Source organism: Lichenostomus cassidix, chromosome 5, assembly GCF_008360975.1.
Source record: "Lichenostomus cassidix isolate B80296 chromosome 5, HeHo_3.0, whole genome shotgun sequence".
Taxonomy (NCBI): Eukaryota; Metazoa; Chordata; class Aves; order Passeriformes; family Meliphagidae; genus Lichenostomus; species Lichenostomus cassidix.
Genome location: NC_139486.1, coordinates 31,503,863 through 31,530,319, shown reverse-complemented (window position 1 = coordinate 31,530,319; position 26,457 = coordinate 31,503,863). Strand labels below are relative to the sequence as shown.

Here is a 26,457-nt window from a genome sequence, read left to right as displayed (position 1 = left end):
TGGCGGTGCGCAATCGCGGCGGTAGCGCGGTTCCCGATACCGGGCATTGCCAGGCCGTGTCTCGGCGGAGCAGCCCCGCCCCGCCCCGCAGGCCGCAGGTGCGCAGTGACGCGGGCAGGGCGGGGCGGCGCGGGGCGAGAGGCGCGGCCGGCAGAGGGCGCCGGGATGCCGCGCGGCGCGTGCGGCGGGGCGTGGTGTGGCGCGCGCGGCCCGGCGTGCACCGCGGCGGCGTTTGAATGGCGCAGGCTCCGGGCGCCGGGCCCCGGCAGTAGCGCTCCCGCCGCTCCGCCCGCCCCGGCCCGGCCCCGAACATGAGCAGCGGGTGAGTGCCGCGGCGGTGCCCGGGAGCCCGGGGCCGCCGGCCGGGGGGAGCGCGGCGGGGCCGCGGCTCTGCCTCTGGCCCGTCGGGACCGGGCGCGGCTCCGAGGCGTCGGGCCGGGCTGCGGGCCGGCGGCGGGGGCTGCGGGGCGCGGATCGCTCCGTGGCGCGGATCGCTCCGTGGCGCTGCCCGGCGGCCCCGCCCGGCCCCCCGCCACGGTTTGCTGTGCCTGCCGCCTGCAGAGAGCGAGTTTGGCACTTGGGTCCCTTTCTAAAATGGTGCCATCAGCCTCGCTGGAAGCAGGCGTGTGCAATGGCAGATACGTGCCAGGAGAGCGGGGAAGGCTCTGGGGCTGCCGAGAGGGAGGGAGGACAGCAAGCTGGGTGTGAGGCCTGCTGACGGATTTAATTTCTTGGGTGTGACAGATTCCAGGGGGAAGGAAGGGGGGGAAGAATCTTAAGTGCTTGAAGATGAGATCCTGCATTAATTACTTTGTTCAAAAGCCTTCAAATTATTTTTTCAGTGTTGTGCAGGAGGATTTGGCATGCAGATTTAAAATAAAGACATTTTAAATAGGGAGATCTTTTAAGGAGAGAGATTAGATGGTGATCTTGGACACCTTTTGTTTCTGTTTTTGTAACGTGCACTGTTTTGGAGCAAGGTTAGGTCCATTTGCTTAAAAGCAGCTTTCGTCCATCTTTTCGTGGACTGTCATTTTTGCTCTTCCTGTTCCCCTGTTTTCTTCTTCCTATTTTTCTTCGGCTGTAATCAGGGAAAAAATAAAATAGTATCCATGTTAGTAGAAATAAAGCATAACAGAAGGCGGTTTGTGCCTTTTTGGCCTTGTTGACTGGATCGTGTTCTTGTCTAAAGATGTTGCTTTAATTTCCTATTAACAGTGTATGTAGTTTTGATTTAAATTTTTCTAGTGTTATTTCATTGAATTCAAATTACCACTGATATGAATTCCTAAAGTTTATAGCTCAGGATTTCATTATAATATATTAAAAATAGTATTAATAAGATAAATTATATATGTGTATTTAAAAGCATATGCGGGTTTTCTGATATGTACGTATTCTTATAGCAGTGTATATATATACATTCACTTACCTGCTTTTGAAATTTTTCTTTTAAATTTATTTTCATTATACTTCATAATATTACATATAACATAATAATATATATAATACATATTTCATAGCTATTACTTCATAATAATTTGAATAAGTTTTTTTTTTTTTAATTAACTCTGTGTTGGTCCCAGAGTAAGAAGCTCGACTCTAAAGTAAGAAGGTTTTTTAATACTATAAACAGACTACAGTCAATAAGAAAAGTGTATTTAAAGGTAGCGTAAAAAATAATATTGAAGCTGTATGAAATACAGTCACAGACTTTTCAGCCAAGTGGGGATGTAGTGAGTACCCACTTAGCCTTCACTAAATTTGGAGCTTGAGGGGTTTTCCAGTATGTCTGTCTCAGGGTTTGAATTCAAAATTCTTGTTGCAGTTTTTTTAAACTCTCTGGGTTGAGCAATAAATGGTAAAAAAAATTTGCTGTATTTCATGAGTAGTTTCTTAAAGGCTTTTGTAAAATATTAATGTGGGAGCTTCAGTGTAGTGGAGATTTATTTCCTATATAACACCTCTCAGTTATAAAACTTTTCCAAACTTACATCCCCAGAGTGTTCATAAGTGAAAATCAACAGGTAGAAATATCTTTTCAATCTTGAAAGATGACTTCAGAAAGGACCAAACCATTGACAACTGCTACTACTTTATGGCAGCTTACCATATCTGTAAATGGTACCTCCAGGTGCAGAAAACTGAGTACTTGCTTGACTTTTTTTTGTAGAAAATGTGAATAAGGTTCAATTAGATACCTGGGCTATCTCCACAAGGAGAGCTAATGCACGCCTGGATTCATTCTCACTAAACTTGAATGAACTGTGACTTGTGGTCATTTTTGGAGGTTAATTATGACTGACAATGGACCACCTACAAATTCTATATGTAAGAGGAAAATGAGCTTAAATCTTAGGTATAAGCTAATTTACCATAACTTGTTGTTCAAATAGTCTTTGTATTTACTGCAAATATAGCAAAATTCCTGTCATTTTCAACAATACAGGGAACTTTAAACTAGAAGAAATGGCCTGACAGGTGTAGCACATTAAAAAGCTGTGATCTGCTGGCATGTAAGACACTCTTTATAGTGTTGCGGAAAAATTTTGCATTAACATACTCCTAAGAATCTTGACTTCCTTTTTTAAGAAAATTTGGTATTTAACGGCTGATCAGCCATCAGTACATCAGTTGCTAAAAAAGGAATTTGAAAAAAGCCAACAAGCTGTTTCATATTCAAAGGATGTGGAAGCCTTCTAAAAGAAAGACAGATGGATTTTGTAATATTTGTCAGAGCTAAAATGAAAGAAAATTATGCCGAGCTTACAAAATCACTTCTACATCATAAGATAGAGCTAATTTATTTTTGTAAGCTAATTACCTGTTTGGAAGTAAATTTGAAATAACCATTCTTGGGAGTTTCTTGTGACCATTGTTAATCTGCTGTGAAGTCAGTTGATCGTTACTGCTTACCTGATGCATACCTATTTGGAATGCTTTCAAAGCATGAACTCCCCTCCTTGGGAATAGGAATTTAGCTCTTTCATCTGAGTTTAATGTTGTCATCCTTGAACTTGCACTTGGGTTGCTGTGGGTTGGGGAGAATCCCACAAACATTCGCAATGGCTAGTGCACATGGAATGCTGCAGGGAAAAATAGGTGTTAAGAATTTGGACAAGGAATAGGATGGAAGAATGTGTGTTTTAAAAGGTATTGCTGATGACTTCATGTATCTAACTATTGTACGTTTTTCTTGCTGCCATGCAAAGTAGTCCAGCCTGTGTTCTGTAAGAAAATAATGTTATGTTAATACACAGGCAGATTACATAACGTGTCAAGAAGAGTTTGTCCCTCTCTAGGGGCCGTGCCCAGAACATAGGACGATGGGAGGGAGTGGCAGAGTTGTTAATACTTGCCTTTGATAGATATGCACTTGAAAGCCTGTTAGTGCTGACTTTCTTTGCCTAATTCTGGTGTGACCTGAAGAGTTTTATTGCAGCTGGTAGAGATCAGAGAAAATACCAGGAGAGCCATCAAGAAAAGTTTGCACAGGTGCTGTCTGTTGACTGTGGGGACAAACCAGCTTCTTCTCAGGATATGCAGCTGCTATTACTTTAGTTCTTCTGCTTACTGAAGATTGAAGAGAATAAAAGGGGGAGAAGGGAAGATTGTCATCTGCTATGAGAAATTGCCCACGGGATAGCAGAATTTAGTGGAATTTGATTCTGTGAGCCTAATGAAATCATGCATTTCTGTTCAAATTTGCGGTCTACCTTGTTACAGTTGTTAAACAGTTTAGGATTGTACAATAGACCAAAGCAGAGCTGAAGGGACATGCATTCTATCTTTCATTCATTTTAAAAAACTTTGTAAAGCGAAGGAGATGCATTGGCTTCAATGAGATTGTATAGCTGATTGTCCTGATCAAATACGATTAGTTGTGCTCATCACAAGGGAAAGGTTGGAAATTAAAGACATTATGGTATAAATTGACTCTGTGCAAATTAGTATCTCATGTCAGTTTAAAAATCCTCAGTGTATATCCCAAAATTACAGGAGGCTGTAGTGTCTAATTAGCTTTCCCTAGATGATGTCAGATAGCAAATAGGAAATCAAAGTTGTGAAGAGCCATGTAAAGTGCCTTTCATCCTGTAGCATTCATCTTTTTAATTGCTGGCCAGCCAGCATTTTGTTAGGTGTTACTAAGCCTTTCAAAGCTGGTTTCTTAAGATGTTGACTAAGTTTATTACTATATCACTGTTAGGTTTATATATACCAGATTCTTCTGTTTGTGTTCTGCTGTTTGGACTACCTGGGTGGTATATCTGAATTAAATCACTTTTAGTCTATTTTATTTAATGACTTTGCACAGTCTATCCTAGAACCCATATAAAACATTTAGGTCCGCAATATCCTGTACCAAGTTCAGGTTGATTATAATTTGCACAGAGCTTATCCTTGTTAGTTTTGATCCAATCATCAGCTATTGTCTTTTGACCCTTTATTTTTATATTGGGCAGGACAGGAAACAATCTCTATACAACTTCTCAAAGCCGTTAATTTTTTAGGCCTTTGTCTTATTTCCCCTGTCAGCTATACGTAGCCTTCTCACCAGACAAAAAAGGCTCATCTACCCAGATGTTGATTACATGGAAAGTATTCCATGTATTTTTTAACTTGCCTTTGTCTGAGCTCTTTTTTTACTTAGAAGTTTGGGTTTTCTTACTTTTTGGGTTGGTTCGGTTTTTTTAAAGAAAGTTAACTAACCCTGCACTCAGAATTTGAAATGCAGGCACAGATTAGTTCTATGCACTGTTCCAACAGTGTTCTTCTAACTATTTCTTGATCCATATGGAGCAGTGAGCAGTCCAAATGATCTGAAGTAAACTGTCATGTATCCAGATATTACTGTGGGTGGCAGTTACTACCTCAGAGAATGTGATTCCAGTAGGAACCCAGAATTTTCTTGTACCTGCAGACACATAGGTTAGTGTCTATATTAATAGTGTCTTTATATTAATCTGTAATCATTGCTTCTGATTATTGTACATTACAGTCCTTTTCCAGTTCTTCAGTTAGCCCTCATCTTCACACGCTGGTATGACTTTGTATTGTCAACAGCCTTCATCTAAGTACTCATCCCCTTTTGTGAGGTAACTTATGAATATATTGAACAGCATAAACCAATGCAGATTTTCTCCATGGGTCTGGAGGTGATTTTCTGCAGCATGGAAATTGCTTAGACAATTTATGGTTGTTCCTTAGGTACTTTTACATGCAAAAGCTTTCCTTTTTATCACTTGTTTTCTTAGTTTCTTCAAGATTTAAGTGAGGGACTTGGAAATTCAAATGGAGTCCATAATTTAGTTATCCTTTATCCATGTTGTACTACCACATACTTTTAATAAATTCCATTAATTTTGCAGAGAAAGATTTCGTAGAATCAGAATGATTTGGGTTAGAAGGGACCTTAAAGATTTTCTAGTTCCAATTTCCCTGCCATGGGAAGGGACACCTTCCACTAGCCCAGACTATTCAAAGCTCTATCTAACCTGGCCTTGAACACTTCCAGAGTCAGGGCATCCATCACTTCCCTAGGAAATGTGTTCCAGTACCTCACCACCCTCACAGTAAAGAATTTTGTCCTAATATCCAGTCTGAATCTACCCTCTTTCAGTCTGAAGCTATTACTTTTTGGCCTATCACTAAATGCCCTGGTAAAAAGGCCCTCTCCAGCTCTCTTGTAGCCCCTTCAGATACTGGAAGGCCACAATGAGGTCACCTCAGAGCTTTCTCTTCTCCAGGCTTTGTTGCCTTAGTGACAGCAGGTTGAATCTTTCCCACTATATTCTTTGTTTGTGTCCACTAAGTCTATTCTTGATTACTTTGTTTACTAATTAGCGCAACTGTCAGTCTGGATCTTCCTTTAGGCTTTCTTTAAATAGTGACTGTGTTTTCCACATGAGATTTCTTTAGGTGTTTTGTCAGCTCCAAGGGAGATGTTCTGCACCTTCACAGAATAGCTATTACATTACTGTATAAATGTTCACTGCTACTTCTGCATAATCTGCGACCCTCAACAGGTTAAACTATGGAAACCTCTCCAAACTGTTGGACAGTGAAGTCATATATGAGGATTTTACTTTGCTTCATCTGATGTTCCTTTTTATCTGATCATCTTTTGAGCTTTTGAGTTTCTGTTACCAGTCTTTAGGGAAAGAATTGATAGTTCTGTTTTCTCATCCTGTTTCAACTGGGAGGCTGATGGATAATATATTCTTGTGTCAGATTTGTCAGAATGTAAAATTCTTTTAATTTTTCTCCTGGGCACTTGCAGCCTTTTTTAAGGAATTTCCTTCTGTCCAGGGTCATCTCTCTTCAGTTCAGGTATTTTGAGATGCTACCTTAGGCTCTTCAGAGCCCAGTATTAAAAACTGATACACTAACTGAGTTTCCTTGGTAAGACGTTTCTTTCTAGCCTTCTGTTATTTTATACTTCTTTTAAGCAAAAAGCATTCTAATTATACAGTGCTGTCTTTTGTTTCGGTGATCAGATTCTTGTGTACTGCTTAGTGTGAAAGAGGAGGGTAGGTTGAGATCATTTATTAAACAAGGAAAAATATGAAGCAGTTACTGTTAGAAGAATTAGTTAATGTTCTAGTCACTTCTAGGCATGAAGAATTGTAAGCTGGGGAGTAGTAAAAAAAATAATGCTTCAGGAACAGAGATGAGATGATTCTGTGTGGTTTAGCTCTGGTGGTTGGAGGTTGTCCCCATTTTAGAGTTTGTTTTCCCCTCAGTATTATTCTCAAACAGTGAATAGAAGCAAAAACAAAAATCAAGACTTCCAAGTCCTCTTTATCACAGCCCTGCATAAAAGGGTGAATTTGTTTGGATTTTAGGATTGTTAGGTTGGACTTTTCTTCAAAAGTTCTGTTGTTCAGCATATGCCTTTGTGTTGTGCTCCAAGTTCAAATTTTAATATACAGCTCATTTTGAGTCCAAATAATGGTTTTAACCAGTCTGATAAGCAGAGGAAAGGGTGTTTATCTTTTTTGAGGTGTTTTCTAAACTTCAGGGAAAAGTTTCTTTACAAGCAAGCCTATGTGGAAGAACTAGGAAGTGTGGAGAGATAACAAAGTGTTAACTCTTCTCTCACCATCCCATAGTGTGGAAAAATAAAGTTAATGAAGCAGTCTTAATCCAGACTTATATCTGGAAAAATTTTGACAACATTTGTTAAAAATCTTGCCCTAAATAATGCTGCCATTTTCAATTCTTTCAGTAGTCTGAGGGCTCCCTGTTCCCATCTTACAGGGTCAGGGACTCTAGTCAGTAAATATTCCCTTTTTTGAGAGGGAGCTTTCAAATGAAATTCTTCGGTTATGATCCAGTTCTAAAGAAAACCAAAAGATTTGAATTTTTTTTTTTCTACCACTGTACCCTACAATGTGGATTTTAATGTGCCTGATGTTTAGAATGCAGCTTCTATCTTGTTTAGAGCCTGCCACCTGCTTGTTGTAACTGATGGCCTTTAGCTGGTGCATGGAAGGATTTTCGTGGCTAATAAGCTATTTCCCATCTGGCTTTTCCAGTGCTCAGTGTCTTAGTCTTTTGAATGCTGAAGTTCTTAATGTGGGATCAAACTGCTACATAGAGTAAAAGGCATAGGACTGCTGCTAAAGATGGAGGGGAGAGATTAGAGCAGTCATGTTGGGGACTAGAGTTTCACCTTTTAGGGGAGAACCCAATAATATCAGAGTAAGTGGTTGTCTTCCAAAAGTAGCATAGCATATCTTGCTAAAATACTTTAAAAATAGTGCTCTGTGATGATGTAGTAGTTGAATCCAGTCTCAAGCAATGGATCTAATGATCACTTAAAAAAGATGCAAAATCATATGAAACTGTCTCAATCTTGGTGTTGATTCTTGTAGACATATATGCATATTTCAAGACAAAGTACTTTAGACGTAAAGTTGTGTGTTTTAGCATGAAAGGAAGGCCAAAGTTCTGTTTTGAAAAAAAAAAAAAGGGGGGGTGGAGGGGGTTATGCATTTGCCAATAAATTAAGGGGAAGATATTTCACTTTTTTTTTTTTCAACTTTTGTTATTTTGATGAAGTTTGCCTTCTTCCTGAAAAACAGGAATCAGTTTTTAGCTGCTTTTCTCACTTGGAAACAGTTGTGGAACCAATTATTTTTCTCTAGGCAGCAGATGAGATTCATGGTGTGAGGACAGAGTCTCACAAATTGCCTTATTTTTCACTTGAATTCTTGTTTGTATGATGCCCCTCAGTGAAAGTGTAACAAGCTGGTGTGAAAATAAAATCTCTGCCTCTGTTTCTTGGGGTGATTTTTGTTTCATTTCCTCTTTTTGACAGCTAATTTTGAAGTGCTTACCACCATGTTAATGATAAGACCTCCAGCTAACATTTGCTAAAGGATGATGTCTTGGGTTAGTTATAGGATGGAAGATCTTGTGAATTGTTGAATTCTTTTTACTGGTTTTGCTAGCTGCATTTGAAATTGACTGAATACTTTGGAAAATATAACTAAGTATCTTTCACTTGAGAACAGGGATTTGAGAGATTATGGCATCTGAAGCTCACAATGTTAAAAAACAGAAAGTATTGCATATTGAAGGTCATCCCATTGATCTCCCCAGAAAAAGAACCTCTTCTTCCACTAGAAAGATCATGAAGGAGGTAAGCTGTGTGTGTTGTTTGTTGGGTTTTTTTTAATGTCCTCTGACAAAACTTTTAACGAGCTCATAGTTCTGAGCAATCTAAAACTGGAAGCACAGCACTACTAAGTATTGGATGTTTAGATGTGCAATAGAACTTTAACTTGAGCAGCAATTACAGTATAAAAACTGTGTTATAATAGATACAGCAGCGGCTGCACGGCTCAGTGCATCGCATCGTCCATGTGAGCAGTAGGTACTGATGCAGTCTTAGTCATGCCTGCTTTTCTGCAATCTAGCTAAGAATGTTTCAATACAGGAATTCTACCATGAGAAAGTTCTTTCTTGCAAAGAGAACTACATGGCAAAAGTGAGAGGCAGAGTAGGTAAAACTTGAGTTGAAAAGGATCTGTCTTATAGTCATGCAGCTTGATCTACACATTGATAACACATATATTTTCACTAGATTCTTGCTACCCAAAAGCAGTTTTTATAACCTCTTACCTGTGTTACTGTATGGAAGAGGAAGGCAGTGGAGTACAGAGGAAGCACTGGAAAGCCAAACTTACTGTAAACTTATCAAACAGTGGTTAGGATGCCTCTCCACTGTCTGCTTACTGAAATTATGAATTAAAACTCACATGATTTTGACTGTGTTAACAAGAAAGATCATAACTTTGTATTGCAGATATGCACAATGTGAATGTTACCATTAATGTTATGTAGTACAGATGGGAGTGTTTGACCCTTTTTTTAGTAATACAGCTTTTTCTTCTCTGTTTCCTCTCTCCCAGGGTAAGAAATCTCCAAAACAGCTGGCTTCATACACAAACAGGTAGGAGGGCTGTGCTTTGTAATATCTGAGTTTAAAGTGTGAACAGAGGTAGGGAAGAAGCAGTTGAAATTGATTACAGCACCAAAGCAGACACAAATGGATATAGGTCTTGATTTTAATGACAGTTCTTGGTTCTTGTGTTTTCTTCCCTAATGAGTCTCTGCATTAATGAAAACAGAGAAGAATATTGGTGACATTAATTCTGATAACTCAAGTGTCATTAAGGTATATGTCAGGGAAAAAATGTTTTCAATAACCTGAAAGCTGATTGCTGAATTCATATTTGTATATATAACATAATAATGCAATTTATTAGGTTTAGAGCAACCTTCTCTAAAATACTGCTTTATTATTGCAGAATAACAGTTGGAAAAACAGTGACCAGTCCCCTCTCTCTTTTCAAAGTGGTGTATTGTAAAAGAAAAGTTCATTGTTATACTCCAAAGCCTTGTTACAGAAAGAAACTGTGCCCTAAATCTAGGGGCTGTGACATGGCAAATAAAGAAAATGAACTGGCTTGTGCAGGGAATCTGCCGGCAAAACTTCACAACAGTCGTACACACTTGCTGAATTCTAGTGACTCTGGCTCATCTCAAACAGAAGGCCCCTCATCCAAATACAGTGGATTTTTTTCAGAGGTGGGTAGAGTTTAAAGAAACTTCAGTGTAAAAAACAGCTATTCCTAGTAATTATCTGTGAAAGCTTTCACATAGATTAATTTTCTTCAATTCTTTCAGTATCAGGTCTTGTGATTTACAGTCTGTCAGTTTATGGTGATACAGTTGTCAGCAGTAATAGTCCTACTCACTTTCTCCATGTTTGTGTTGGGTCAGAAGCTCAGATCTGCCAGACTTGAGTGGGTTAAAATTGTACCAGCACCAAAGGAGAGTGTTTTGCCCTGGTTAGGTTTCATGAACTGGCAGGACACATGAACTGGCATGTCCATATGCGTGTTTATAGAAGTGTGAAAGTGTTAGTGGATCAGTGAGAATAAACTGGGTAAGGTAGGTTAGGACAATTTTCAATAGCAGTATCAATTTAGTGTGTGTGAAACTGACTTAAATGTTTTTATAAGACTTTATTTCTTGTTAAGATTGGTTGAGGAAACATAGTGGATGCTTGCACGGCTTCTGAAACTGGCTAGAAGGTTAGATGTTTAGATGAAACAGATTTTGTGACAGTGAAGGCCATTTAAGTCTCTTAATGTTGAAGTTTGCATTTCTGTCACAATAGATTTTTGTTACTCGTCGAGGCTTGCATGTGTTTAAAGTGAGGCATGGCAGGGAAGGTAAGATCAGAGACTCTCACCATGCTGCCTTGTCATGGTGCTTAAATGTGGGCTGCCATGAGGAGAGAGCCCTGAGAGTCCAGTGGGCTGGAGGTGCAAGTCTGCAGCACTCCTGCACTGTTTATTTGATGTTTTCAAGAGAAGAGAAGAATAGCTACAACAAAGAGGTTGCAGAAAGAAGGGTAGAGAAATGAAGATATGGAAAGATTCATTTTCTGGGAAGCTAAGGACCAGATCACTGGCCACAGATGACTATTTAACTGGTTTGAGAGATGTGTGTGGTGCTTCAGTGTTCATTCCAATCCAAGGTCTAATTAATTAAAATGCCTGAACTTCATTCAGAGAACAAGCTTTTTCAGAAATGAACCTTTTCTGTCGAGTTTGGAATAATGCACGTAATTACTTGTGTCTGAATTGTGTCAAAATTAATACTCCTCTAAGTAAAAAGTTGTCAGAGTTTGTGAGAATTATAGGTTGATGCTCATGAATGCTTGTTTTAATTATTAGATACCTATCTAAGATGGTAAATTGGTACAAACCTTGTTGTTGTAGCTTTTGTGTAAAGTAGGGCTAATCTTTTTGTGCCCCCTTCTAAGGGAAATGTATGACTTTAAGGCGATTGTTAGCTACATTTCTAAAACAGACTCATCAACATAAAGGTAGAAAAGTATATTATCATATACCAGGCTATTATATTAGAGTAGCTTGTTATCTTACTGCTGGCTACCTAACTTCACTGTGTCAAACTTCATTTATATTTTTGAAAACATACAGGTTTCTCAGGACCATGAAACTATGGCTCAAGTTCTTTTCAGCAGGAATCTGAGACTGAATGTAGCTTTAACCTTTTGGAGAAGGAGAAGTATAAGTGAACTGGTAGCCTACTTAGTGAGGTAAAAACAGTCTCTTTCATATCCTTAAAATGTTAGCAATCTCAAATATGCCACAGTATTTTTTGCAGTTCCATAAATGTTGTGACTTAGTAATACTTTTAAATCATAGTGGAAGCATATACTTCAACCTGGGATCCTTTAGTAACACTTCTGATTTTATTCTTAATATTTCTAGGATACAGGATCTTGGAGTAGTAGTAGACTGCCTTCCTGTGCTTACAAACAGGTACAAACCAAAAAAAAAAGTGGGGGATTAGACTCTGCTTATAACCACACTGAAGTTCAAGCACTTTCACTGAAACATCTTGTTTTTTAAGTTTACAGGAAGAAAAACCATATGTTTCAGTTGGCTGCTGCGTAGATCTTTTGCCTTTAGTGAAATCTCTGCTAAAAAGCAAATACGAAGAGTAAGTATCAGTTTGGGATGTTTTTAAAACACTATTACTTCCTGGCTATGCAGAGCCCTGGAAATTAATGGTTTTTAGTCCTCTGCCCCTTCTCCTAACTCTGCCTTTCTCAGGAGATGAGAAAGCTCTGGAATAGAAGCTTTCCTGTGAATCTTTAACAAAACTGTGGTGCAGAAATTCTTTTCTGCAATGTTAAGGACTCAAGGGAGAGGACTGGCTTTGCCTTTATGCAGATTTATTTATCCTAAACAGTAAAAAAGAATAGCACTGAGGTTTTAGTTTGCATTATAACATGAAACTAAGGCAGAGTTTTGAGGCAGAATACCTGAAGAATTTCTACTTTTCAAGAACTTCAGTTTACCACTGTGAAATTGCAAATCTAGGCAAGTATTTAAACTTAGCAATTTGTCTAGATTTCTCTTCTTTCATAATAGAAAATATGTTGCTTTCTAAATTGCTTACCAATTTATCTCAATGCTTTATCTGACCTGTAGATAATGTACAGGGAGGGGGAAATGCATAATGTGTAAAATGTGTTGTTGCAGATATGTGATAGTTGGTTTAAACTGGCTTCAGGCTGTCATTAAAAGATGGTGGTCAGAACTATCTGCACATACAGAAAAGGCAGAAGATGGGTGAGTATAGTGTCGGAAAACATTTAATTATGTTTCTGTAGTGTATTTCTTCTTGATTTGTTTTAATTTTGATCAGTAGGAACACACCTTGCCTAAAAAAGGCAAAATTATAATTTTAAAGTTAAACCTTAAAGTAATTATTTTATTCTTACGACACAGGTGGTGTTTGGAAGCTTACTTTAAGCATAGTCAAATTACTGGTTTTGTTTTTCTTTTCTTTTTTTTTTTTTTTTCCCATGTTTTAATACATGTAGAACATAGTCATATCAGGGAGTATACCAATGCTGTAGAAGGCTACAGAAGGCTAAGTCTGTGTGCTGTATTACTAATTTGTTTTAGTAACAGAGGCTACTGAAATGTACTGCCTGTGTTATAAAGTGATATTCATTCTCTTTCAGAAATATTCATATTTTAAAACAACAGCTGAGTGTTTTGTGGGAACAGGAGAATCATCTTACTCTGGTTCCAGGATATACTGGTAATATAGCTAAGGTAATCCAGTTCCAGTTGTGTTCAGTAATAACATAGTTGTATCACTTGTAATATTCCTCTTGTTTTACTTGCGTGAAACTGTGGTTGGCAGAAACACTTTACTTCAATTTCTGCTAATGCTCAAGTATATTGCCTGGTTTTTACGGAAATCTGGAGTTGATTTCCTATAATAGTTGATTTGGAATGGTAATAATTTTTCTTTTCCTTTTCTCTTTCTTTACAGAAGAAGCATCTCCTTAATAACAAAGTAGCTAATACTAATAAGCCTGAAAATTGATATTAAAAAGGGCTCTGTTGAGTAGGTAGACTGTGGAGACAACAGATGTCTTACATCTGTCGTACCCATTGTACATTGTAAGTGTAATGCAGAATGGAGAATCTTAGTGCAGGAATGTCACTGGCATTTGTACATCAGGTGACTGGGGCAAGTGACAACATACTAAATTGTAAAGCATATTGCTGACCTAATACTTAGAAAATGATGAGTTTGTGGAGACCAGGAGAGTGTATTTGAGACAATTCCCTGCTTGCCTTTCTCAGTAGGTTGTGGTATCAGTAACATAATGAGCATGTCTGGTAGACGCGTGTTTTTGCTGCTCATGCTCATCTGTATAAACATGGCTTTCTGAGATTGGGCACCAAAAGTTACACTAAGTAAAAAACCTCCAGGTGGAGAGACCTGATGAAGGTAGACAGTGAGAAAGGAGTTACAGCAGGTTGTGTGCAGGATTTGAGTGAACTTGAGAAGAACTTAAAAATTGCATCTTTTGCTTTTATCTTAAAGAGTTTTATGGAATTTATAATTCTGTGCTACAGAATCAATCACTTTGATGTATTAAACAAGTAAGTTAGTTATTTCCTTTTTTTTCTTGGACAAAATTGAAGTGCACCTGCAACTTCAATTATGATGGCCCTACAAGGATAATTACAAACTTCTTGCAGAGTTCCAGTCAGCAGGGATGCAGAAGACTGACTTCTAACTCTGAAGTGGTGGAGCTATGAGAGCATGTAATGAAGACTGCCTAGTTCTTTTGCTAGATCAGCATGGCAGTTATAGGTAGTGTCAGTTTGTTTCTCTAGGGTTCAGGTTCCCTTTATGTTCATTTGCTGGCTTCTTAATGTATATCAGGGTAGATTGTGGTCAAGGTTACCTGAGCAAGTCAGTAGCAAAAGTAGTAGAAGAATGTTGGAGGGATTGGGTGAAGGAATATCGTATGGAACATGTTCTAACTACATGATGATATGATGATGATTATCTTTCCTGTTCATGCAGGGAGCAGAGGAATAACAGACTAAATTGATGGCTTTGAAAACTAATCCTACTCTTCTTGCAGGCTTTTTAGTACACAAAGAAATGTCATTGAAAGCATTAATTGAAAGTAATCATTAAGATGACTTCTGAAATTTTAGAAAATATAATTATTCTTGTGTTATGGTCCTGATTGGTTATCCTGCTTCAGACGTAGAGTTGATGTTACAGCTATAAGTAACGTGACAAACACTTTCTCTTTTTTTTCCTTGTAGGATGTAAATGCTTATTTATTGCAGCTACACTGACATGATGGGGAAACTGTGCTTATGTGGTGAAACAATGCCCTAAAGTATCCCTGAAATATGTACTGAAAGCCTTTTGAGAAATACTGGCAGAAGAGGACTGAACTGTCAAGCTGTTTAATGAAACCACTAACAAAACCCTAACAATCTACTTCACATTGAAGTGGAAAAAATGTCTAGTAGGAGCAACTTTTACTTCAGTGAGGTGAAAGTGCACTATGAAAACTGTATGCCTTTGCTGCATTTGGGATTTGCTCAGTTACTAGGTATTCCTTTAAATGCTACTGTATTTTACAACATCATCACATAAAAGAAGATGAATTATGCTGTTGTGAAGACAAGACAGCAGAACCAGTTATAAGGAACCAAGAAAACCAATCAGCATTATGAGCTCTAAATGTCTCTTTCACAAGAGAACTCCAAAATGCACAACTATCTTCCAATTACATTTAAAAAAATACAAAAAACTTTGGGATATTCAGTTACTTCTATGTTTTAATCAAATTATTAAAGACAGTTTTTGTTTGCACTATTGAGAAACTATACAGCAAAGATGCCTTAATTACTAGTGTTTCAAAAAGCCAATGTGTTAAGATGCAAATAGCTATTATGTTCAGATTGTGATGAAAAACTACAAAAATCAGGGTTTCACATTGTGTAGTTAATGAAACATTGCACATATACAAAGATTCATGTATGAAAAATATTATAAATACCTGAAGTTAAGCTTGGATAAACAGTTATTGCAAATGTCAGCAGAATGGTGAATTTATGTCTAACAAATGTTTTTATATTGTATGTGGATTTCTAACACAGTAATCTTGTTCTGTATCATTCAAATTACATGCAAATAAGTAAATATATTAAATATATCTACTGTTTTTCTTTTCAAGTTCAAAAATACCCATTTTTAGAAAAATCTCTTCCATAATACTTTTTATCATAGATATTTATGTCTATTGTTTGAAATGTTTACAGCCAGGTGAGGCCATGTTATTCAAATCACATCCTTTTTATACTACCTCCTTTAAGAAACTGACAAAGAGCTTTTGCAAAATTGATCGTGCTCTTGCCTGATCAATGATGGCAAATTCATACCAACAACAGCATTGAGAATACAGCTGTAAACACTTTTACTGTCATATTGATAAGCTGTTCTATTTTAATTTAAAAGCTATATCTTAATAGCTCTGAGGGAGTCTTAATCTTAGGCTTGCTGTTGCCTTTTTTAATTTTATGATTAGGAAGCTTGCTTTTTCAATTAAAACTTACGAAGTGCCAGCTCTTCACTTCAAAGTATACATGCACAGCATGTATGACCAAATAGACTTCTTCCTTAAAAAACTAAGTACTTACAAGGGTTGTTTTCATACCTAGCATTAAGCATGTGCACTTTTATTGACATGCAGAAGAGTCTTTTGATAGCTCCAAGTGGGTTTTGCTTTTACATATTAAATAAATGAATTTAAAACTCCTGTAGTGGTCAATAACTTTTAGGCCTCCTGTTGCTTCATTTTTTATTTAGTTTATGTATAATTTTGGTGACTTCTGAAGGCCAGCTAGATATCTGTCATCAGAACTTGGTGCTTTTGGTTATTTGACTGTTCTGTAAACCACCAAAGGTTTTGCATTTCCTAGGGCAGTCAATTACAAAGACTTTCTGGGACATCCCAAAACTGGCAACATTGTGGGACAATCTGGACACATGCACATAGCCAAATTGTTTTTGCTAGATTTATTATGTATGATTAGAGATATTTAATGCTCAAAAAGTTTTGGGATAGGACTTTGTAAATGTTCTTACTGTCAATTAAAAATGTAAAGGAACTATATTATGACAACATTCTTGTTTTACTTTACTGTTCTGTTGAGCATTTAAATGTAAAAGTAACAAAATCCAGCTTCATCATTTGGGTAGCAGTTGCTGAAACTCTTAGATTATTCCTCAAGGAGAATACTGTAAAGGTAATGGAAACTCAGATCTTTTTTCTTATATTTTGGGTTTTTTTTTTAATAGACAAAGTAATGCATGGCCATTTATTTCTGATAATATAAGAAAGCATAGTTGTAATTGGTTAAAGGGATACTCCAGTATTTGAAAATTCAGCTTGAATGTAAATTTAGATACATGGGCTTATAATAGAATTCTGTATGTGGCCATGGAGTTACCACCCTTAACTGTGGACTGTGCTTTTGTTTTAGAGGCAAGGTAAGATTGACTTGAGGATCATGATTGAGGAATATCTAATGAAGTAATGCATTCTTTTTAACTGCCAAAAGTTGTGTTTTGACAGCATCAATGATACAGTATTAAACAATAACTCATTAGTATCTGTGCCTTATTTTAAATGTATTTTTTACTGTTTTCAGGCAGCTACTAGACTGTAGGAACAGGATTCAGGTGTCTGTATTATGAAATTATTTTTTCCATCATATTCTTAATTCATTTAAACTATTCACACTAATATTCCAGGCTCAGCATCTTGTATTCACTTCAGTTCTGAAAGGGGTAGGAATCAGTTTTGCTGTTACAGAATGTACATGTATAATATCTGGTCAAAGTCAGCATGAGTTAAATGTCTTTAAAGCTGTGTAACTCCACTAAATCCATATAGTTGTCTCAGTGAATCTAAGAGCTAAGTTTATCAGCTATCATGCATAAATGCTAATCTTTTGGTACTTCCTAAAAAATGCTATTTCTAGGATGCATCAAAAGATCCAGGCAGAATTAGTCCTTTTCCTGTATGTCCTTGTGATGCAGAAGCACGTATGTGCTTGAGGATGAAGAACACCTCCAGAAAGCTGTTTTTCGTGTTGTACCAGTTGATATGAAACTCATGTCTTTGAAAAACAGTATGTATTTTGCCTCGATGTTCCCTGAAAGTACTTGAGGCTGTTTTGCTGAAGGAGTACGTCTTTTAAGTGTGACCCAGGATTTGCCCATCCCCTAAACTGCAGTTGAAGAATCCTGGCAAACTGTCTCTGCAGGGCTGAGAAAAGAAGTCCAGTATTTTGTAAATGTAAGCAGCTAAGCTTAGGTATTGCTGATAGCTTACTGAAAAGTGGAGATGGAAAAAGCTATCCCATTAATTAGCTGGGTATGAAGAAGTTAGCATGTCTCAATGATTATATATGTCTCTGTTTTGAAGGAGCTACACCTGTTTCTCAGTAAAGAGTCCTCTACTCTTGGATCACTCAGGTACTGCAGTTTCAGACTAGTTAGTAGTGCTTACAGATTGTTGCTGGTATTAAAAAAATTAGCATCAGCCCTCCAGGAGCTTACCCTCTGTAATGAGATATAGATAAAATGATTTGTCCCCTCCTGCAGGCTGCTTTATCAGAGGCTGCAGTTTTAACACTTGAGGTGCAGGAGGGATGGGAGAGTAGGAAAGGTCAATGTCCACATGCCCTATGCTGAGTGACATCAGCCAGCCCCACTGCATTGTACTGTATGTATCTTACAGCAGGATGTATTTTCATTTTCTGGTATCTGAAGTAGGCAAGTTTGGAGGTAGAGTTATTATGCATTTTACATTGAAGAGATAAAGGTTTTGAAGATGGATGCTATAGTGCTAATTGGTAATTTTTTTTCTTGGAAGAGTGGACATTCTTGTGTGTGGAAATGTGAAAGTATCTTATGTGCAGCTTTCATTTTAGACTAGTAAGTGGTTGCTTTTGCCAGTTCATCTTGCCAGATCTTCCAGTTCTACAAAAGACTGAATGTCTGTCTTAGTGTGGAGATTTGCAGCTATTTTTTGTGCCTAGTTTTCTGGTGCAAAGTGAAATTGGTGGTTCATAGTCAAGTATTTCAGAATACAAAATCATGCAAATTATGGTACTGGTGTGAAGTTATTCCAGCTCTGCACAATGCAAATGCTAAAGTTTATGAATGCAGTTGATTCTTCTGAGATGAACTTTATATTGAGCTGATGCTGCATTAGTGAAGGAAAAAAAAAAATGAAGCAGTTTTTAATAGCCTTGGTAAAAGCCAGACATTGTAGTCTAATTTTTGCCTTCAGTCTACCATCCTACACACAGTAATCATTGTAGGCTACAGATAAAGATTCACAGAGAAAATAGATTGAGCATGTTTGTGTTATTAGTGCTTATATTATCCTTCTTTAAACAATTTATGTTTATTCCATGAGTTAAATGGCTTGTTTTATGTCTCAGAATGAGACTAAATGCAACGATTTCTCTCCCTCTTTCCACAGATATTCTTTAGCACTTAATGATGTAATTTATTGCTCATCTACTTTAAATATACTAAGAGTGTCTCTTTTTAGAAGTGGGGAGGGGAAGATGGGAATTCTAGACAAAACACAGGGCTAGCTATTTAACATTATTCAATTTGAAGAAATTGTGGAAAAATTCCCATCTACAAAACTTTTTACACAAATTCTGTTAATACCTATGACTTGAAGTGTGCACTCACAGCTGCAAGTTTGACTTGGAACTTGGTTGGAAAAAAATAAAGTGCTTTCATTCTAAATAATTGTAGCTGCAGTATTGTTTCTGTTCTTTTTTTTTGCATTGAGTACTAAGCTGGACTCTGATACTAACCTGCCATAAGGGAGGCAGGAGGTGTAACACTGTCTCTTAAAGGGATAAAATGGAAATATTCACATAGTCTTCAACTATTGCAGACCTGAAATATTTTTGTTTCTGTACTGACTGGGGTTTCATAGTGTATCTCTTTATGTAGATTGTGGCTGCTGATCACTTTGCTGTAAAATGAGATCTGCTTTTTCAGCTTGAATGTGTTCCACAGTGTTTCTAATTCATACGGATCACTGCTTCACTTCAGGCAGTCATGTTGAGTGCTGCAGTGTAGATGAGCAACTAAGTGTTGGGATCTCAAACATCTGTTCTTTGCTGTAACAAAACGCAAGGATGCCACATTTATCTTTTCCAACTTTTTATTTTTCCCTTACTGTTTCTTTTAGGTGCTTAGAATCATTTCAATCCCCTTTGGAAAGAAATGCCAAAACATGATAAAATGCTTTTACAAATATGCTTCTGGCTTCTTTTAATGCAGTTCTGTGAATAACAATTTTCTGTGGACTTGGGAAGGAGGCTGTTTTCTATATGTATAGGCTTGAAATAAACAGAACTTAGTGGACTTTACTGATACTGTTAGCGTATTCTTAATACTTTTTTTTTTTTTACATAAGCACTGTGTGTATTGTGAAACAATTAACCCAAATCTGAATATCAAGATAATGTTACATTCCAAAACTGCCTGCTCATACAGGTTTAAGTGTTGAAATACATATGCACCCTAGTGTCATACTTTAAAGTGACCTGTAGATAGTTTAAAACAGCTCTTGTAATTTGTGATGTCTCTTTGTTAAATTAAATTTAATCTATTGAACTTCACTTTCAGAAAGCCCAAACTGTGCATGGATCTTGCAGTTGCCACTTCTACTCATTTCAGTGGTTCTATGGATTTAAAGACTTAGTGTAGTAAGTACTCCAGTTTCAGAAAAATAGCTGGTCTTTTTGTCTTTTATGATAACAGGCTTTCATTATATCTCTTCTGCATGAGACAAACTTCTTTTCTGAAAGAGTGAAATAATTTTTAGAGACATGTCTTCAGAGGAAGGTTGCCACACACAAGAAACCCGTGGCATGTTTGGTTCCAATTTCACAAATACAAGCAACTGTTTGGACAATGCACATTTCATTACTATTGAATTGTCTTTTCTCGTGTAAGTCAGCTGTCATATTATGTACTTAGTCATGATAAAAATGGAATGATAGATTATTGGGAAGTTGAAGTCTTAACAGCTCTTTCCATTCTGACAAAATCACTGCGATGAATGCAGAAAGGAACTATTTGTTGTGCATTTGGTTTGGAGAGCAGAAATCTCTTAATACTTTCTTTGTCTGCTAATAGTACTTTGTCTTGAAGCTTAAAGGCATAAGCATTTATGTGTGTTTGCTTAAAATTTTAGTTCTTAAAATAAGTTTGACTGAGTAGGAGGGAAAAAAATACCTTGCTGCATTAATTAGTTAATGCAGTTAATTTCTGGATGACTCTGCTACCTCATGTTCCAGCTGCAGGAAACAGTAAATTACAAAAATGTAATTAACCATCATTGTACAAGTACCGATAAAACTTGATTTTCAAGATTGTAAGGTTTAGGTTATTATTACAAGTAGTAAAGCAAAGCAGGACTAAAGAAATAGCTGGCAAGTTTTGTTCTCAGCCTTGTGTTTTGGTAAGTCTAAAAAGCTTGACTTTTTAATCAACCAAAATAAGTGGTGATCGATGGAAGTGTAAATTCTGGAGTGATTCTGTGCCAGCAGCCTGCATTAGCATCAGAATAAGCAGAGTAGCTGGTTTTGAAGTGAACCCTGCCCACCACAGCAACTGTCTTTTCACATGAATTTTGTTAGAGCCTTTTGCTGCCCCCCCCCCCTTTTTTTTTAAGATGTTACAGTTAAGGTGTTTTTGGATAGAGAGCAGAGAGGGAGTTTTCTAAATCTGTTGACTGGATGATGGGGTAGTGGTGCAAGAGGTGCCTGTAAAAATATTGCCCTCTGGGTGGTGGCATCAATAATCATTAAAAGGCGTTGACAGCTTGAACACTGTCAAATTCTAATCAGGACTGTGGCTGATCTGTGCTGTCCTGGATGTCAATGTAGGGAATCAACTTGCATAAAACTGGGGAAGGAGGAGTGTTTAAGATGCAGTACAAAAACTCCCATTATCTGAAATGGGTGCCTATGATTGTTGGGAGATTGAGGTAGGATGATAACTGAAAGTCTTTCCAGTCCTGTGTGCCTAATCCACAGCAGTGAGGCACTACACAAAGCCTGGAGACTTGATGCTCACAGTGCAGTGTCTTTACTCCCAGTTGCTGCTTTTCCACTCCTCTGACATGTTGGGTCACATCTGCTTGGCTGAATTCCCAGCTCCATATTCTTGTCACTTATCCAAGTGAGAATAAAATGCCTTCATATTTGGCACACCTAGTTTCCCAAGTGATGTCTTGTCCCTCAGGTCTTCCAGGTTCTCACTACAAAACAAGTTGGTGCCACTGAACTGTGAAAACTCAGAGGCTTATGCCCTACACAGGGCAACTGGGGAAGCCACCATGATGTTCAAGATGAAGCTGTTGTATTACGAGGGTTTGTGTGTGTGTGTAAGTGTTTTTTAAACGTGAATGCTCTACCAATTTTCTACTGGCTATTAATTAAAAATGCCTACAGTTCTGAACCTTTACAAATGGTAGGCTGCTGAATAGTTAGGGAGAAATCCTGCTGCTGAGGGGCAAGTAGTTTGTAGGTTTGGGGTGCAGTTTTTTCCCATTGACCCATCTTGCCTCCCCCTCTGTGTACAGTTCTTTAAATTTGTTGGTGCTAATTTGAATTTTCATTTTTGCAAGCTTACGGCTTTCACGGTTTTCTGACCACATGAAATAATCAGGAAGTTGGGTAGAGTGAGGATGTGTTATGTTCACAAAATGCTGTGTAAGCACATTTGCACTCATTTCTGTGCAGAAGTATCATTTTTGGACTTTCCTCTGCACTTCAATACATTTATGTTCTACTGGTGGCATGTTTCTTTCCATCTCACAATTCTTGCTTCAGAAAGCAGATTAGTTGCTTTCTAGATGAAGAGAAGGTTGCTACTAAAGCTAAAAAAAAAACAGAATAAAGGGGCATAAAAACCCAAAACAACAAAACTCACCAAATCACAAACAATTCAAAACTCAACCCAAACCATAAAAACTAGGATTCACTTGTCTCTAGCATATAGTGGTGCTGTAGCCAAATGACAAAAAATGCTGCTCTCCATTTTTCATTAAAAAGGGGACATAAGAATGCCTTTCTGAGCAAGGAGTCTCTGATATTGCAATTTCTTTGGGTTTTTTTAGGGTTAATACACTGTGATTTAGTTTACTTTCGAGAGTGAATATTTGGTTCATGACCTCAGCCACCTTACTCTGAAGGGTTGTAAATAAGAGGAGAACGCCCTTGGAGCTTTTCTTCACAACTGGCAGCTTGCAAACTTCAGCTTTTCCTTTGGGGACTAGTGAGGCGTATTTTAGCATTTCTGTTTGCAGGATTTGGCAAACATGCTTCTGATGCTGCTTCCTCATTTGATAGTTCTCTCTGAGCTCTGGAAAATGAGCATTTAGCCTCTGGTGCTTCTTTTAAGTCTAATATGGTTGAAACAGTTCTGATGTTAAGGATTCTGCTTATGTGAAAGGAACTGTAAAACCTCTCTTCCTTTGTAAACTCACCAGATCTAAATCTTGATTAATTAATAGACTTCTGTATTGAGAAATCATTAATCTACAGATCTTAGTATCTTCATTAACACTTTTTTTTTCTGACAAAATGGATTTGTCTGTGGTTCCTTTGTCGTACTTACTCACCTTATGCTAATTTTCCTACCTTTTAGAGCAGTCTCTATCCATTAGCCCTAAGGTACGTCTCCAAGATACTGCTGTCCATGTGTTTCTGGTTTAGCATAACTGTCTCATTTTTTCAGGCATTTGGGGTTGTCTTTTGGCCAGGAAATGTATTCAGACCTTGAACTGATTTTAATGCTCTGAAATAATATCTTCACTGGCGTTTAGGAGCAGTACGGTGTTTGATGAAAATATCATTTGTGTTGGCTTTACAGCAGTATAATTGAATTTTACTGTCTCAACAATGAGAGACTTGAGTGAGAGGAAGAAATAATTTTGAGTAGGATGGCTCCAGCAAGCCCTACCTTTTGCTCCCACATCTGGTGGTGAAATAAAAGGAAGAAAAGCAGCAATTACTGCTTTAAGGATGGTTTGAACCCAGCCTCAATTGCAGCTACTGCCTCATATATACTGCTGCTTTCCCTCACAGCACTGCCAGCAGTCAGCCATGCAGAGCTGTGCGCTGTGTTGTGCAGCTGCAGCAATGCTCCCTGATCTGCTTTGTGAGCTTCAGACACAGCATCACATCTGCTACGCGACCCTTTTGTTGAACCCTTAGTAGGATTCTTTCCTAGCTGAACTACCCTTAGAAGAAAACTCTCATCTAAAATCGTGTCAACAATTCAGTTATAAAATAACCTGTTTTTCTTTCCTGTATGTGCCTATTCTAGGTTAAGATGTGACTGTGTGCTTTGTATGCCAGGAGAATCTTCTGATTTTAAATGTGCAAGCTCAGACTTTCTAATCTCCCTATGTTTTGTCTGCCACAGAGACTGTCCAGCCAGATAATGGGCTGTGTAAAAGCCTGCAGTGGGACTTGCTGGTGGTTCATCTGAGCTCAAGCTCTCTGTGGCCTTGCTGAAGAATGCTCCTCTTCCAGGTAGCTACACTGCAGCCTTTAAAAGGTCCAGTTGTTTTTCATTGAGCATCACACTATTTTATGGAGAAAGGGACAGCACATAAAATAAGATTATCAGTTTTAGAGATGAGCAGATTGGTGGGTTTGATTTAGGTTTTTTGTTTTGTTTGTTTCCTTTCTAGACAGGTACTACCTGGGACCTCAGTGCAATGTATATTTTTGTTAAGAGTTTATGCACTGTTTCTTCCCCTCTGCATCCCACCCACCCACCCCCACAACTCTTGCATAAATAGAAAGCAGCCCTGGCAATTATTCGGTTTTGTTTCCTCCTTCCAGTATTTTGACATGTCAATATCTAAAAACATACATTTACACTTGCAAGAAGTAATTCTAAACTATACACCAGAATCTCTGTCACCTGGAATAAACACCACTTTTAAGATGCTTTACTGAATTCTTCAGGCTTTCAGAAGAGAGTAAAAGTTGTAAATTAAATCCTGCAACACTTTCAGTAGAAGATCATAATTACTTTATTTGCCTGACATAAGAATTTAAAAGCAAAGCACAAAATTAAATTCAGGACTTCTCTTATCTGTGGCAAAGCTACAACTTCCAGTGAGCCCTGGATTTTACCAGCCATTATATGGAGCTTCCCAGAGGAGCCTGCTGTAAAATATATTTACAGCACATTTCAAATAATGAAAGCAAGTAGCTAGAGGAGAAGAAAAGGCATTTCAAGGACACTTACGCTCTTATTTTTAAAAAAATGTATGAGAAATAGAAAAATTACCCATTTTCAGTATAGCTCAGAAAACTAAGGAAGGAAACATAAGCATCCAAAGCCACGAATCACATGGCAAGTACAAAACTTCATGCTGCAATTGGAAAGACTTTATATGGTAAAGCTAGTATTATAAATCTAAAATTTTTTTCATTTAACCCCACAGTGCTTATTTGAGAATTGGCAAATCCTGCTTTAGGCTAAATTATTAAAGTAAAAAAATGGGTATTATATTAATATAGACAGGATCACTGTACTCACACAAGACTCCTACCTACGGCTGACAATAGCTATATTTGAGTCAAACAAGAACTACTACTACTACTTATTGCAAAGCTGTTAATTATGTTGCTTTAATGAAACTGTTTAACACACTGAATAGCAATGTAACAACGCATTAAAATTACCTTGTTTGCCATTGATTAATGGTAGATAACGTGTGCAGTTCTCTACAGTGGGACATTTGAGCAGTTCTCTGTGATGTACAAACTCAGGCTCATTAAGGCATGTCTTTACTTGAACAGTCTGATTCAGCATAAAAGCCCACATGAATAGGAATGTACTTTAAAGATTAAAAACAAGTTTCATATTTAGCTTACTTACAGTGTAATGGAGGTGTAATGCACCTCTGAATTATTTTGTTCAGATAAACAAGGCAAAGATTGAAGGATAGAAGAACAAAAATTGCTTACTTCAACAATAGCTTGAAAAGAGTTATAGGAGAATTACAGGTCAATAAATTGAAAGAAGACAGTAGGAAAAAAGTTATCAAGTTATTCTTCTAAGTGTTGAATTTCAAAGACTAGTTTAGGTATCAGCTGTGCATGTGCAGGGTTATTTATCTCAAATGCCAGCCTTGTACAAGAAAGGTGTGTACAGATGAACTTAAAACCGAAGAGTTACAGTTCTCAGCTTCTCAAAACGGGACAGAATGTGCTTAAAAGAAAAAGGTTTCTACAGCTACTGGTAAAGAGTCATTTCAATTCAGAGCCACTGTAATTTTCTCTGTAAATGAGAAAACAAGTTAAAATCCAGCTTTGTTTCTTTTGCTTCGTCAGATAGTGTGAGCTCACAGGTTTTACTACTTTCACATTTAGTTTGAATCCAGATTTTCTAATAGTACACGCTGTAATAGTTTTTGTAACATTTTTAGTACACCAAAGAAAATGTTTATCATCTAGAAATTGCTACTCCATTTGCACTTGCATTGTTATATTTTTAAGTCCCACTATAAATTGTGTAAAATAAAGCTCCCCTCACTCTCCCCTCCCCAAAAAACCCCAGGAATAATAAGCTTTGAAATAGTGCAAATCAACCTTTAGTGGCCTTTGGTCATTTACGCTCTTGAAAACCACCATCAACTTTCATCATAGGCCAGAAATGGTTTAATTTCCAGCCAGAAGGACAATCTCTGCTACTTTTGGCCCTCCTTTCTTCAGGTTCTCCTAGCACAAAAGTAACAGTAACATAATTTAAGCAACTGCTTAAGGCTGTCTGAATTACTGCAGCCCTTCACATGTTGGATGCAGGATTTCCCAGACTCTGCAGGGTAGACAACTTGAAGATCTGCTTTGTGCGCCTGTCACACGCTTGGTTCCTGAACAGACCTCTCTGGTAGAACACCCTATGAAAGTGCTTGCAGCTGTTTTGTGTTGCTCTGAC

At 37.7% G+C, this 26,457-nt stretch overlaps 1 protein-coding gene across 6 annotated transcripts; it reads left to right on the top strand.

The window, feature by feature from the left end:
• Positions 1–173: 173 nt before the first annotated feature.
• On the top strand, positions 174–24,144 carry KATNBL1 (katanin regulatory subunit B1 like 1). 6 transcript variants are annotated; one of them, XM_085062068.1, is made up of 10 exons: positions 174–322; positions 8,520–8,647; positions 9,420–9,460; positions 9,819–10,098; positions 11,523–11,641; positions 11,817–11,867; positions 11,959–12,048; positions 12,594–12,683; positions 13,082–13,175; positions 23,926–24,144. In XM_085062068.1, exons 2-10 carry the CDS (start codon positions 8,534–8,536, stop codon positions 23,989–23,991), a joined length of 945 nt encoding a protein of 314 aa, XP_084918194.1. In that variant the 5' UTR covers positions 174–322; positions 8,520–8,533; the 3' UTR covers positions 23,992–24,144. The 6 variants fall into 6 exon arrangements, with proteins under 6 accessions (XP_084918194.1, XP_084918196.1, XP_084918197.1 ...); XM_085062070.1 differs by lacking the exon at positions 23,926–24,144 and adding an exon at positions 14,700–19,224; XM_085062071.1 differs by lacking the exon at positions 23,926–24,144 and adding an exon at positions 14,133–14,683 and having other exon boundaries at positions 13,082–13,189.
• Positions 24,145–26,457: the final 2,313 nt, after the last annotated feature.

What these genes read in the sequence shown, in the direction of transcription:
- KATNBL1 (XM_085062068.1), top strand. Translation starts at nt 8,534, where the DNA reads ATGGCATCTGAAGCTCACAATGTTAAAAAACAGAAAGTATTGCATATT. An exon ending in ACAGTGGATTTTTTTCAGAG is followed by an intron (nt 10,099 to 11,522) that starts GTGGGTAGAGTT and finishes GAAAACATACAG; the next exon opens with GTTTCTCAGGACCATGAAAC. An exon ending in CTGGTAGCCTACTTAGTGAG is followed by an intron (nt 11,642 to 11,816) that starts GTAAAAACAGTC and finishes TAATATTTCTAG; the next exon opens with GATACAGGATCTTGGAGTAG.